This window comes from Arvicanthis niloticus, chromosome 16 (genome assembly GCF_011762505.2).
Source record: "Arvicanthis niloticus isolate mArvNil1 chromosome 16, mArvNil1.pat.X, whole genome shotgun sequence".
NCBI classification, from domain to species: Eukaryota; Metazoa; Chordata; class Mammalia; order Rodentia; family Muridae; genus Arvicanthis; species Arvicanthis niloticus.
In genome coordinates, this window is record NC_047673.1 from 18,182,072 (window position 1) to 18,197,329 (window position 15,258).

The 15,258-nt window shown below is 39.6% G+C and overlaps 1 protein-coding gene across 1 annotated transcript in view; it reads right to left on the reverse strand.

Annotated features, from left to right (window-relative positions):
• Window positions 1–15,253, reverse strand: part of Hook3 (hook microtubule tethering protein 3) — an 84,650-nt gene extending 69,397 nt beyond the window's left edge. The window contains exons 1-2 of the mRNA XM_034519866.2: window positions 14,930–15,253; window positions 6,401–6,486 (exon numbers count right to left, since the gene is read on the reverse strand). Of these exons, the coding sequence (XP_034375757.1) occupies window positions 6,401–6,486; window positions 14,930–14,986 (143 nt within the window). The 5' untranslated portion in view covers window positions 14,987–15,253. The remainder of the gene's footprint in view (window positions 1–6,400; window positions 6,487–14,929) is intronic.
• Between the last annotated feature and the right edge of the window lie 5 nt (window positions 15,254–15,258).

Here is a 15,258-nt window from a genome sequence, read left to right on the forward strand (position 1 = left end):
AGAGCAATGTTGTTGTAGAAGACATGGGAGAGGGGCACTGGACAGAAAAGGCTACACAAGTTTCCAAAAATCTGGTTTCCATGAAAATTTTGTGTGATAGAAAAGAAAAGGAAAAAAAAAAAAAGAAAAGAAAAGGAACTCCAGGGGTACCCTTTTTGGAACTCCTCCCTCCTCAGAACTCTAACTTGTTTTAAATATATGTTTCTCCTGTTCAAAACAGGAAGACACAAAGAATAAAGAAACAGCAGAGGCAGGAGCTCAACTTAAGCGTATGAGCAATGAAGCAGCAGCCTCCTCAGAACCACGGTGCTGACTCACAGCTCATAGACTTAGCAGGCAAAAAGACAAGGGTCAAGTTTTCCAGAATATAAAATTGAAAAAAGGAATCTTACTGTTGAATAATCTGTCCCTATCAGAATACTTTGTTTGTGGTACTAAAAAGGCAAATAATCTCCACAAAAGCTTTAAATTGTGGGAAAATAAGAGGATGTAAAAACTAACTTTTTGTGTGTGTTTTGAACACTTCTAATGTCTTCCAATATGCCGAAATGCGAGCCTTTTACATACCTTTGGATGTTATGGCTATATTCAAAGATTTACTTAAGACAAATTTCTTAGTCTGGAATTTTTGAAACAGCATTACAATAAAGTTTTCAATGAACATGAGAAATTATTTCATTTAAAAAACTATATGCTAAAGCAAGAATCACTGAAGCTTCTTAATGGAGATAAGATACAACTTTATAGTTAGATGACGTTTAGTAGTAAATCTGAGAACCTTAAATCAATGACAAACCTATTAACACAAAAGTTGTAACATTTAGTTTGGGGCATTTTATATTTTCAATGTACTTATGGCCAACCCCCAAAAGAGGAAGTCCATCTTGGACATCCTTAAAACCTAAACCTCTCATTTAGTTCTTTGGAAAATTTCAGAGCAGGACCACAGATAGGCAGTTTAACAGTGAGGAAAAAGAAGACCCACTTAAACAGATTTGAAGAGACTAGCTCAGCAAAATGCCAAATATACAATAAACAACTACAAGCCTCAATCCAAACTCATCATTTCCTGCTAGCTCTTTAACATCAGGCACTCTTTTCGTGAGGGACATTACTGCTAATCTGCTAAATCTATGGTTCTTCCTTTTCCTTTTTGAGTCGGATGAGACTGCAAGTATGCTTGCATACTAGAGCATGCATGGGCTTTTCCCTGCTCCTTGTATCATGGCAGAATTCAAAGACTCCATTAGCTACAGGAACTCTGAACAAAGCCGGGTTCATGAAGGCAAAGATACAGATGAGAGTTGTGTAGAGAAGAGGGCATTGATCATAGCAGGCGACACCTATATTCATTCACCTGTTTGGTGAGGACGTCACACAGCATGGCATGCAGCACTCATCTGACATGCTAAAGGGACAGTGCTCATCTTGGCTGAGGGAAGACAGTGCACAAAGAGCTCTGTTGGAGATCTGAGGGGACTGTGTACAGGTGAGCTTCGGGAGCATAAAACTGATGTGAAAATGTCTTGATACTGAAACTTAGCAACATCCTGAAAATGTGCTTTCACAAGGTCCGAAAGAAAACATGAATTTGTTTTTTACAGTTTTCTAGAACTCTTTGACATGTGATTTTTCTGAGACTGTGGACCTGGATATATTAAAAGGTATCTGTTAATTTTACTTTTGAAAGCACTGTAAAACAGTAGAGCTAGTAGTAATACTTTGCATTTTATTTCAACTCCACTTACAGATTTTCTCTTCTAATTCTCAAAATAACCATTTCTTTCAAATGGTTTAATGTGTACAAAAAAAGAATAACTCTAGTAGCCCACTGGTATTACCTAATGCTGAGGTTTTGAAAAAAAAACCAAACCAAACAAACAAACAAAAAACAAAAACAAGAATGCTTACATATAATCAGATTACAGACTTAAAAGCAAACCACTCCTTTGTACTCAATTATGTAATAGGGTGCCATGTAAGCTGGAACTACTGGAGCTGTTTTCTATGCTTTCTTATATAATATTGATCTTATTCATTATGACTCTTAGCTTTGGCAGATCTATGAATGATATGGATTATGCTAAAATCATGCTGGGGTGTGTGTGTGTAAGGGGCTTTGCAGGAGTTCTTTCTTAAATTATTCCAGTATAACAGGCAGGAAATGGAATAATTAAACTTTGGCCTTTCTTAGGAAGAGTTTCTAATCATAAGTGTTCAATGTGGAAAATTTAAAAAGCCCTTGTGGTGGTCTGAATGAGAACAACTCCCATAGGCTCATATATTTGAGTGCTTGGTTCCAGCTGGTGGAACTGTTTGGGAAGGATTAGGAGGCACGGCTGTGTTGGAGGAGTGTGTCACTAGAGAGCTTAGAGGCTTTGTCATGCTCAGTTTCTCTCACTCTGCCTCCAACTTACAGACAAGATTTAAGCTCCTGGCTACTGCTCCAGAGCCAGGTGCTTGCTGTCATACTCCCCACCATGATGGTTATGAACTCACCTCTGAAATTTTACCCAGCCCCCAATCAAATGCTTTATTTTATAAATCGCTTTGGCCCTGGTGTGTCTTCACAGCAACAGAGAAGTAACTAAGACAACTCTGTGTAAATTATTATACAGTAAGTTATTAGTTTTCAAAAGTAACTGAATGGCTCAAATGGTGGTGGGATGTCTCAAAGGGTAAAACAACTGCTGTACAAACCTGATGACTTGAACTTGATCCTGGCTTCTAAAATTGTCCTTTGATTCCCTGTGGTATGATTGCACCCATGAGTGCATGCACATGCACACACACAAATATTAATAAATAAAATAATTAAAAGTATTTTTAAAAGGCAACTAATTTTTCTGGTGATCTCAGCAAGGAACATCTCCAAGTCTGTTTCTATATAAAGTTATATGAATGATAGCTGTCTATTTTGGTGATATACAGATTACAAGTAACAACTAAGCAGAGTATGCCAGTGCCAATTCAACATAGCAATTAAGAAATCTACGTAATTATTCTTTGCTATCCTGTCTAACTAAATTACTCATTGGCCAGTAAAACAAACCTTTAAACAGGTGTTTTAGCAAGACCTGAGGTCTCCTTCAACAGGTGTAAGTCAGAAAGCCCACTTTAGAAAATATAGACAATTTTGTTTAATTTAAATGAAAGAATACAATACTTTCTTTTGAGGCTGCCTTTACCAGAATCCATGATTTGAATAGAAATAGAAAACAATATTCTGATCCTGAAATAATCACTTAGCTCTGGCCAGAGCTAAGCATTCTCTAGACTTTGTGTTCTGGTGCTGTGTGCCCTGTGAAACAAGAAAATGGAATGTCTCCTTGCTGAACTAGTTCTTAGAACGCCAAACAACACAACAGCTTCCACTTTGGCAATCATAGGGTAGTATTAGAGATTTTCATAAGGAAGATGTGGGCGTGTGATGTGTCAAAGAAAACACAGTATGTTACTACTGTACTAGCAGCTGAAGACAGGTAAGACTTTCTGGTTTTGTCTTCAAACAAACCAATGTTAACACAAAGTTGAAAAGTTGCATTTTAGGGATGATCATGTAATACACTCATAAATGATTACACTGGAAATAGTTTCTTTTTATGTTACAAAGATTCAATATTCACTTAAGACAGTTCTTTAATATGATTTTATTTTTTAACACTTTAACAAATGTGGTAGGGCCAGTGAGCTGGCTCAGTGGGTACAAGCATTTGCTGTGGAAGCCCAACAGCCTTAGTTCAAGGTGGAAGGAGAGAACAGACTCCCCAAATTGCCCTCTGATCTCTACATATGTACCATGGCATATATGTGGCATATGGTGCATGTGTACACATACACACACTAAAAAAGAATTAGTAAAAGTGTAGAGGTGTATACAGTTGTTAGTTTATTAATATCACAGAAGTATCTTCATTCTGGGGGAAAATGAACATTAGAGTAGCAGGCTTTGTAATTTAAAGTAAAATTTTAAAAATTTAAAAAGGCAAACAGGGCTGGTGAAATGGTTCAACACTTCAGAGCACTTCAGAGAGTCAGAGTGTGCATCCTAGCATCCACACAAGGTACATGTGGAGTCAGACCTGGAACTCCAGCTCCAAAGGACCTGATGCCTGCTTCTAGCTTCCTTTGGTACCCATATATACATGGACATGAATAAATAAAATAAAACTTTTTTTTTTTTTTTTTTTTTTTTTTTTGGTTTTTCGAGACAGGGTTTCTCTGTTAGTCCTGGCTGGCCTCGAACTCAGAAATCCGCCTGTATCTGCCTCCCAAGTGCTGGGATTAAGGGCGTGCGTCACCACCACCCAGCCCAAAACTTAAAAAAATAAAAATAACAAATGCTGATGAGGATGTGGACAAATGGCACCTTACACATTGCTGGTGGGCAAACTAGCACAGTCACTGTTAAAATCAGCACACAGGTTTCTCAAAACACTAAAAATAGATCTCCATATGACCATCTATACTTCCTTAGGGATTTACTCAAAGAATTCATCAACACAACACTATTCTACATCAGATATTCTACATGTAGATCTTCTACATCAATGTTTACTACAGCACTATTCAAACAGCTAAGTTATAGTCCAACCCTGGGTAAAGAAAATGTACAATTTATAAATATATAAACTGGTTATCCAATGGTCAGCCCTGTAAGCATATATACAAGTAACATTAGGTAGACTGAGCAAGTTATTTTTATGAATATAGATGTGTATATACATCCAAATATGAATATAACAATAGTAATAAAAAAGAACACTACTGACTTCAAAGAGAATAAGAAGGCATATATGGGAGGTTTTGGAGGGAGGTAATAGAAGGGAGAAATGATGTAATTATATTATGATCTCAAAAATGAAAGAAAAAAATTATACTTATAAGATCTAACAAAAAGCAAGTGTGGTATATACATAATGGAATTATTTTTCAGCATGAAGAATAATGAAGCCATGTCATTTATAAAAAAAAAAAATAGATGCAAATGGAAAAAATGAGTTAAGTCAACATCAGAAGGACAAATATTGTATGTTTCCTTTCTTTGGTTCTTAAGCTTTACCCTGATACATAAAATCATGTATATAGAGACATGCCAGTAAAAGTGAAACTACCTAGGGGATTAGTGGGAGGGAGAACAGTGAGAAATTAGAGGGCAGGAAGGCATAAGGGGTGGAATATGTTCACACATACACACACACACACACACACACATAAAATATACTACTATGACAAAAAATATACACAATGAAAATTAAAAAAAAAAGAAATCAAATGAGAAAAGAACTTAAATTCAGATCAGGGCAATGTATTAACTGTTCCTAGGCACATGCATGTAAGCACATCAAGAATCACAGGTCCTGCCAGGTGTGGTTTGCATCTTTAGTTTCAGCACTCAGGAAACAGAGGCCAGCAGATCTCTGTGAGTTCAAGGCCAGCCTGGTCCACATAGTGAATTCCAGGACAGTCAGTGCTAAGTACCAAAACCCTATCTCAAACAAAATGAAACAAATAAGCAAACAAATCACAAGTCTGACAGCATTAGTCATCAATTCTAATTCTTACTGTCTCATAAAAAAATGCTATGCTTTTGAAGGAGCTAGAAGCAGAGTTGTTCAGGTCTCATACGAACCTTTTTGAGTTACATTAAATAAAAAAAGTGTGCCTATGGCCTGAAAATAGATGCATGAATGCTAAGTTACAGAAGAAAGTAAAAACTACAGTTTTCATATATGCATTCACATTCTCAACACACAAAGAAGGTTCTTTGAAACATTTTAGCAACTTCTCTCATGTATGACTCATATAAACTCACAGAAGGTATTAATATAAAGATTTCATTTAAAAATAATACTGATTTTCAGTAGAACTGGAGAAAAATCCCATGGACTCATATACAAATTTAGTATCAGCTCACAAGAACTCGGGGCTTCAAAGCATAAAACCATCTAAAAATCATGCAAACGGGCTGGTGAGATGGCTCAGTGGTTAAGAGCACCAAATACTCTTCAGGAGGTCATGAGTTCAAATCCCAGCAACCACATGGTGGCTTACAATCATCCCTAATGAGATCTGATGCCCTCATATGGGTGTCTGAAGACAACTACAGTGGACTTTGGGCCAGAGCTAGCAGAGGTTTTGGGGGTGGGGGGTGGGTTGGGGGGAGAGGGGTTGGAGCAAGAGGGAGAAGGGAAGGGGAAAAAAAAAACCATGCTGAACCCAATTCATACAAAATGCTTTAAATAAAAGAAATTCCTGCGCCAGGCATGTTGGGGCACATCTTTATTTGCAGCATTCAGTGATAGAAAACTAACTCTCACACTAACTTTTTTTAATCCTTTTCAGTCTAAGAAAGATTTATACATAAGACCAACTATAAAGGCAAACAATTTATTCTTACATCTTCTGAAGAACCTGGGACATCACGACACCATTTGTTAAATCTTCCACAGTCTGGCATGGTGTATCCACATTAAAGGTCTGGATCTAAAGGAAGAAAAGATCTAATGGTTAATAATAAATATATTAAGGTTTTTACATTTGTGTGATTATCTCATCTTGAGAATTGAAAACAAATGTAAAAGATAATCATAATTTTCTTTCCATATAGGCAAAGGAGAAACTGTGGTAGACATTGGCTGGCTTCTCATCATATTACTCACAGATGACAGCCTAAGAAGATGATGGTCCTTCAGGGCCTCTACCAGTGACAACTGACTCAAGAATAAAAAGGGCAAGGACACTATAGACCAAAGAGATATTTGTTGAAGAGCAGGATCAATTTCTTAGTAATGTGAACATTTGTGTTACATCACTTATAGTAGCAGCCATTACTTAAGAGAATAATTTCTTATCATTTTATCATTATTGTTTGAGTGCAGGTGTTTGTGCCACTGTATGCATGTGGAAGTCAATGTAAGAGCTGGTTCTCTCCTTCTACCATGTGGGTCCAAGGGACATCACGAGACTTGGTGACAGGCACCTTTATTGACTGAGCCATCCCACCAGGCCAGAAATAAGTCTTAAGGGCTCTGCAATGGGCAATGGAAGACAGAGAGGAGAGATACAAAGAACTAAGTCGTTGAGATAAACGTTAACCACTGAACTTAAAAATATGGGATCTCCTATTATGTAGAATAAATTTATTACTTAAGCCAAGCTGGTACTCAATGGCAAACATATCTTTATATGGATATAGAATTCATATCATCATATTGTCATCATTATGTTGGATACTCAATTCATTTTAATTTCAAATATATATTGAATCGCAACCAACTCTGTATTAGTTAAGAGAAATTTAAGAAATGAACCTAAGCAGGGCTTAGGGGCACACACCTGTAATTCTAGCACTCGGAAAGTGAAGATAGAAGTTCAGTGGTTCAAGGCCACCTGGGACCAAAAAAGGAAAAAACAAAACAAAACAAAAAACAAGTGCAGCTTACAGTGATAACCAGTAGCTCAACCTGGATTTAAAAGGAAATAAATCACTGAGGATAGACAGATAAAGGCCATCCTGGTACAGAACTTTTAATGTATTATGTAAGTATTGTGGGAGTATGGACAAAGATTTCAGCTGAGATCATGGTATGTTGTAGGGATGAGACGAAGCCTGGTATGAATAAATGGAAATTATAGGAAGAAATGGCACAGAGAGGAATATAAAGTATGTGAAAGACAGAACTAAAGAAAGAAGTATTGCTTGGCAAGACTTAGTAAGCCACACTGGATTTATCCTCAGGGTAACAGTAGTTTGTAAGTAAAGGATTTCAAGCAAGAAAGTGAGATCTGAACTGCACCAACCAAACTGAATGCAATATGAAGGAAACACGGGAGGAAAAGGGACAGGAAGCCCTGCTTCGGCTTAACAGTGACCCTGTTAACAGTGTCTGTAACACTGACCACCAAGTGTTGACCACCAAGGCTCACCAAGACAGCGTCAATGGAAACACCTAGATAACACCCAGGTCACCACCTACCTTTCTTATTATTGGGGTAGAGAAAAATAGCCAGATTAATGTATATATTCATTTTAAAGTTTTTTTTAAAAAACATACATAGGTAAATAAATTGTGAAGCAATTTACTGTTACTAAAAATGGGTAAATATCTGTTTCTTTGTATCATACCATCCATAAAAGTCAAGGTCTCATGTAGCCCAGGCTACCTTCCAACTCATTATGTATCAGAGGTCATGGCGACCTTCAGCTCCTGATTCTCCTGCCTCTATTCCTAAGTGCTGAGAAAATATCTATTAACAGTACAGTTATAACTTCCTATTTTATATAGGACAGAAATCTTCCAATTATTGAGTAGGCTGAGGCAAGAGGACTCTAAATTCAATGCCAGCCCTGAAATAGAGTGAGACTCCATGAGGTAGGGGCAGATAAGAAACTTCATAAAGAGCACAAATCAAACACGTGAGCATCATCTCAGGTCTGAAGTTAAACTTTAGTCTACCTGCAACTGCCTCCATACTGGATAAGTTAAAGAAAATAAAGCACCTGTTTTCATTTTATAGGTGCTAAATGAATAGCCCATTTAAAAGCAATCTGTTTTTGTAGGTTTACATATGGAGGGGGAGAGTGGGGGAGAAACAGTGCCAATCACATATTACACCTTACTCACTTGGTACACCACCTCAAAATAAGGGGCTTAAAGATTAAGCTCAATGAAAAATGCTTGGAATGTAATGAATCAATTCGAATCCCTTGTTTTACTTCTGATTTATCATATAACCTGGGGTATTTTACCTCATCTCTTTTAATATCTTTTTTTTTCATATAAAGACTGGGAGGGTATTAATATTAGTGGGTTCCAAACCTGGGTGTGCATTCAATTTTTGAGACATAATTTCTTAGCTCCACCACGTGAATCATACATGATCCCCATATTGTTTAGGAAGCTAAAATCTCTCAATCAATCAACCAATCAATCTCTCTGTCTCTCTTTGTGTATGTGTGTTTGTGTGTGTTGCTGGGAGATTGAACCCAGAGCCTTGTACATGCTAGGTTAAAAACTCAACTACAAGAGCTATATCCCCATTTTATTTAAAATTCTGACTTTTTTTTTTAATGTGTAGAATGTTTTGCACAGATTTATGTTTGTGCACTATGTGCATGTAGTGATTTTAGAGGTCATCATATCTTCTAAAACTGGAGTCACAGACAGCTATGAGCTGCAATATAGGTGCTCTTCTGAACCTGTGTCCTCTCAAACTGCAGCCAGTAAGTACTCTTAACTGCTGAGCAATCTCTCTTGCCTTTTTATATTTTTCTGAAACAAGAGTCTTGCTAAGCTATCTAGCCTTGAACTAACTCTGTAGTTTCTATAAACTTTTAACTTGCAGTCCTCCTGCCTCAGCCTGAGTAGCTGAGATTACAAATCTGTGCAAATAAGTTAAACTTTGTTAATCTATTTTAACAAATGCATCAAATAATTAATATGTACCCAGGCACTATTTTTATCACCTGGAGACCTTTAAAGTACTGACAAGGTTAAGTAATACAAGCTCATTTCCCTTCTATGCCAAGCTGAGAATGGAACTCAGAGCCTTGTCCATGCAAGGCAGTGTTCTAGTATTGAGTTACATTCATACTCATGAATACAAAATTGTCTCTGGTCAGTGAGAAGAAGCAACATAATAAAAGCAAATAGTTTCATGTATGTATGTATGTATGTATGTATGTATGTATGTATGTGTGTATTTACAGAGTTTCATGTATCTGAGGATGGCCTGAAACTCACTATCAAAAACAACGATGACATAAAACTCCCCAATCCTCCTACCTCTACCTCCTGACTGAGAGAATTAGAGATAATAGGTGTGCACCACCATATCTGGTTACACATTGATAAAACAAGGCTTTGTGCAAGCTAGGCAAGTACTCTACAAACTGGGCTACATGCTTAGTCCTTTGGAAAGAATTTTTAAAAAGAGTAATTTAACATATCTGGTGTGTTGTCTCCTGCATCCCCCACCCTTGCTCTTAAGGCTCACAGCTAAATTTTCATTCTGATTTTTAAGACAGAGTTTCTAAACAATTATTTTCTGTTTTAGCCCTTCAGGTACATAGGTACTTATGAGAACTTGAGAACATTGACCTCTGCTTTCAGAACAGACAGATTTCAATTAATAAACGTATCGACTTATCAGGTCTGAGTTGTAACATTTCAGGATAGTAAGACAGAAAGATAACTGCACTTAACTATGTTAAAGCACAAATTCTAGCTGGAGGGTCACAAGCCTTCTTGTAATTTCAAGAAGCTCTGAGAACACATTCCAACCCCTCCCCAGTCCAGCAAAAGCACTAGAAGAGTAAAGTGTGAGATCACACGGAATCAGCAACTCTAGGGCAACTCTCTACTAGGAGTGATTTTGCTCCTTAGGAGAGTCTGAAATAGCAGGGTAAGTACTATTATTTTGTAAAGAAAAGACAGCAATGCTTCTACTAAATACCCTAAAATACACAGAACAGTGCATCTAACAATTACAAAATTCAGTACAAAATATCAAACAGCAGTAAGCAGTAAGTTAAAACCCTGCTCTAAAGCAATGGCTCTCAAATGTTGTCTTGAGGTTACTAACTACACATTGCCTGGAGTTATGTCAGGAACGAAAATCTCAGATCCTGTCCCAGACCTAGAAACTCTGGCCCCAGGGCCTAGTAAACTGGTCTGATAATGGTTCCAGGTGATGTTGATCAATGAATACATATGAGAACCACTGCTGGAGCCAGCAACCACTATGCTAGTCAGACTTTCCCCAAGTGCTTTAAACCTTTGTACTTCAGAAATGTCTTTATTCTCCCATAGAGGATCAAATCTGTTGATAGGATGGAGTTAGGCAAAGGAGGGAAAATGGAATGGGACTAGTTGCATTCCACAGGCTCCTGCTGTGTTCCACAGAAGTGAGCCTCAACTGTGATTCTTTCCCCACTAGTTTTATGTCATCTGGTAACATTCTAGATTCTTTCTTTCTAAATATGTTTTAAAATTAAGTATATGTGTTCGAGTGTTTTGCCTACATGTATGTGCACCACATGCACGCCTGGTGCTCATGGAGGTTAGAGAGGGTACTGGATTATCTAGAACTGGGGCTGAGGGTGGTTTTGAGCTACTGTGTGGGTTCTAGGAACTAAATACATCAAGGTCCTCTGCAAGGGCAACAAATCCTAACTGTGGAGCCATCTCTCCAGCTCTTCTAGATTCTTTCTCCTGTTCCAGTTTCTTGGGTAACTGGTTGGAATTACATGGGTCAGTTGTACAGTTAAAGCACAACACCCCAGGTTTTAATCCTCAGCACTGTTAAAACAAATTAATTACTAATACCTGGGAGAATGCAATCATTTTATCATGATTCCTTCAGAGTTCAAGAAACTGGGCTTGAGTAGTACTATGTATTGGGTTACCCATCTTTGTGCTACTACTCATGGGGGGGGATCCCATGGGTCCATAAAACAATACAGGCTATTGTCACTGGAATTAAGACCCTATTGCTAAAGACACCATATTCTTAAGCCATGTTAAGACATAGGTATTGACCTGGAAGTTTCATCCTCACTGGCTAGTTTTCATAGTGCTTGATGGTGCTATGTAGGCTGCTGGGAGAGAAAATGGACAGTCTTACCCAGCTGTGAACTCTGCGAGCTACAGGGACAAACGGACTGGCAGATATATGGCCACTGGTGTAACAGTGTCAGTGTTTTGGGAATATGCAATTGTTTTCTGACTGGATCTAAGGTCCACCCTACAAGTGTTGTTAACTTGGCCAAGAAGATGTGCTGGGTGTGTCATAGACCCTAGGAGAGAACCTATTTCTTTGCTAAATGGAAATAGTATCAAACTGCCTTCTAAATACTTACCTTTATACCCACTGAATAGCATAGCTCCCAATCCTCTCAATGAGCAGAGAAGCTTATTTCTGTAGTAGAGGGCAATTAATATGGAGGCTCACAACTGGTCAGTACAGAGAATAAGAAACTGTGGAGTGTTTTCAATGCTAATGGCACATCTATAACACAGCCCGTCCTCCTAAGACCCAAGAGATCACTGCAGTAGAGGGGGCAGAAAGACTCTAAGAACCAGAAGTTGTGGAGTGCTACAAAAAAGTGTTTTCTGGATATGACAGGGATGGTGTACATAAGAATTCACAGTGGCTATGCTGAGGCTGTATGCCCAAGATCTGCACAGGATCAAGTTAGCCAAAATTCTAGAATGTATGAAGAGGTCATTTTGCTGAGAAGCTACTGGCGGCTGGAGGAGTCAGTAAAAAATAAATACTGGCAACACCAAATGGATTCAATAGGTTAAAAAAAGACAAACAAACAAACAAAAGACACCCCCCCAAAACAAACAGGCGCACGCCTTTAATCCCAGAGCTTGGGAGGCAGAGGCAGGCGGATTTTTGAGTTCAAGGCCAGCCTGGTCTACAGAGTGAGTTCCAGGACAGCCAGGGCTATACAGAGAAATGCTGCCCTCCCCCCACCCCCCAAAAAAACCAAAAAAACAAAAAACAAAAAAAAACAAACAAAAAAAAAAAAAACAAAGAAAGAAAGAAAGAAAGAAAGAAAGAAGAAAGAAAGAAAGAAAGAAAGAAAGAAAGAAAGAAAGAAAAGTGTATGAACTTGGGAAGGACAAGTGTTAGCATAATACAGGAGGAGTTCGAGGGAAGGAGTAAATCTGACCAAAACACACACACACACACACACACACACACACACACACACACACACACAGGCACATTTGCAATTCTCAAATAAAAAAAGGAACCAAAATAGAGAGAACTGACTCCCCTAAATTATTCAATGCCCTCCACAAAAGGGCTGTGATACATTTATGTGTCCACACATCCCCACACAAATAAATATTAAATTAGTTAAAAATAAAATGATCATCCTTAAAAACCAAACAGGCTGTTGAAATGGCACAGTGCATGAGGGTGCTTACACACCAATCTGGTGATCTGTGACCTAAGTTTGTTGCTTGGAAAACATGGAAAGGCAACAACTCCAAAAAGCTGACTATTGACCTCCATCTGCATGTGGTGCCAACTGTGCCTATGGGTACACATCACAGTTACACACAGGGTAATTTTTAAAAAGGGGACTGACAGATGTAATAGCATAGGTTTTTGTGTTTTGTTTACCCTATTAGGGAGGAATACATTTTGCTTCAGGGGGTAGGAAGAGGAGATAAGGTTTAATTGTTAAGTACATTCTGTTGGGCTTGTTTGTTATATACTGCCAGGGCATGAAACATTTTCCATCTTTTCAAAAGTCTTCCTGGTTTAAATAATAATTTGAAACTTGGCTGAGATGTAGCTCCTCTGTGTAACCTATCACCATTCTCTATTTGAGGCACAGCAGTGAAGCCTACCTTCAGGCTTGAAGTTAGAACTTACACAGTATGTTAACTATGCATTATTTCTAGTCATCTGAAATTACAAGAATGATCTAATATAAAACCAAACCATAAAGGTCTACATTGTATAAAGGCTGCTTCAAAGGACCCAATCAGATTCATGACATACCCAGTTTATTAAAAAAAAAAAATAAATAAAATAAAAAACCCTCAACTGGGTGTAGTGATGCAGGCAGATTGGTACAAATTCAAGAGCATAGTTTGAGGTCAAAATGGGCCACATAGCAAGATCCTGTCTCAAATGCACACACGTCTGTAGATTCTACTTATCTTACATTTATTATAACCAACCTAAGTTAACAGTTCTCAAACTTCTCGGCAGTGTTCCTGCACAAAACAGTGATGGCTAGTTTCCAGAGATCTGAACCTCTAACCTAAGACACCGTTCAATAGAATTTTTTGCTATTTGCATTTTACCTTCAAAGTGACTAAGATGGGGAGATGAACAGCTTAGCAGTAGAGCCTTCCCTTACAATGCAGGAGGCCCGATTACCACCATCTCCCCCAGTATGCAAACAAAATGAACATGTGTCATAGTAGCCACTGTAAATGTATCCCTGTTCTTCTAAAAAGAATAGTTAACATTTTTAGCAATGAAGTAAAATGAGTGTTCTTGATGAGACTCTTGGTTTATCCCATGGCTCTGCATACATGCCTGTACCCACCTCCACCCAGCATATGAAAACCAGAAACAAACATGGTTAACCGTCCAGCTATTGAGAAGGACTGCTTAAGCCATGACTATTGACATTAAAATCCCGCATGTTTACTTTAAAATTCGGTAACCTTAACCCTCATCATTTCCAAATTAGAATCTCATGGTGCTTTAAAAATGTGTTTCAGTTCCATTACTAAATCTCTAAATCTTTCCAGTTCAAAAATTTTATCCTTGATTCCTTTTATAGGTACCATCACATCGTTTATAACAGACAAAATGCATCTCGCGTTTTAAATGTTTTGCCTCTTGAGAGATTCATGTTTTGTCTATCCGCCCTGCCAATGCACTATTTTCCAATGGGCAGGGCTTCATCCATCCCTCCAGGGGCTACACTCCATCCTGGCTGAATGCTACAACAAAGGCGAGCAGCATCATAACTAAGGGTCCCGAGTGCCTCTACCGGGCGCCCGGGCAGAACCGACGCTTTGGATCACTGGGTGCTTGGGAGCGAAACGCCAGCGCCTCATCAGGGCAAACAGTCCTAATTACAGTGTCGCCTGCACCCCATCATTAGCCCCCACCGGGCAGGTTTCCTCTCGGACAGCAGCCAACATCTCAGGCCGGACAAGTTCCTCCTGGACCCTGGGCCCAGCCTGCCTGAGCCCGGCCGCTCCCTGCTGACCCTGACCCGGCCGCGGGTGTAGACGCGGCCGCACCGGCTCCTCAGCTCCGCCCGTCCCAAGCCCCGGATGTGACGGCAGGTCGCCCCGGGCGCTCGCCCCCCGGGACGAGCGCCGGTGTCCGCGAAAGGTTGCGGAGTTTCCCCACCGGCCCGTTGCCCACCACGTACCCAAGTGAGCAGGCTCTCGCACAGCTCCACCCGCTCCACAGACTCCACGTTAAACATCTTCCTGAGGTGGCCGCAGCGTCTCCTCAACCAACCAGAAGCCGCGGCCGCTCGGCTCGGGGTTGAGTCCGAAGGGTCAGGCAGCCGACCGGCGTCTGGCGAACCTTCTCTTCCGTCCGGCCGCTCCCGGGGCGCGGACGCTGGCAATAGCTCCGCACTGTCACCAGCCCCTCCTTCCCTTGCTCGGGGCCGCGCGCTCCCTGCGCGCACCCGGCGCCGCCAGCCCACGCCCTCTTGCGCGAGCGCAGCGTAGCGCGAGCCCAGGCCCGAGT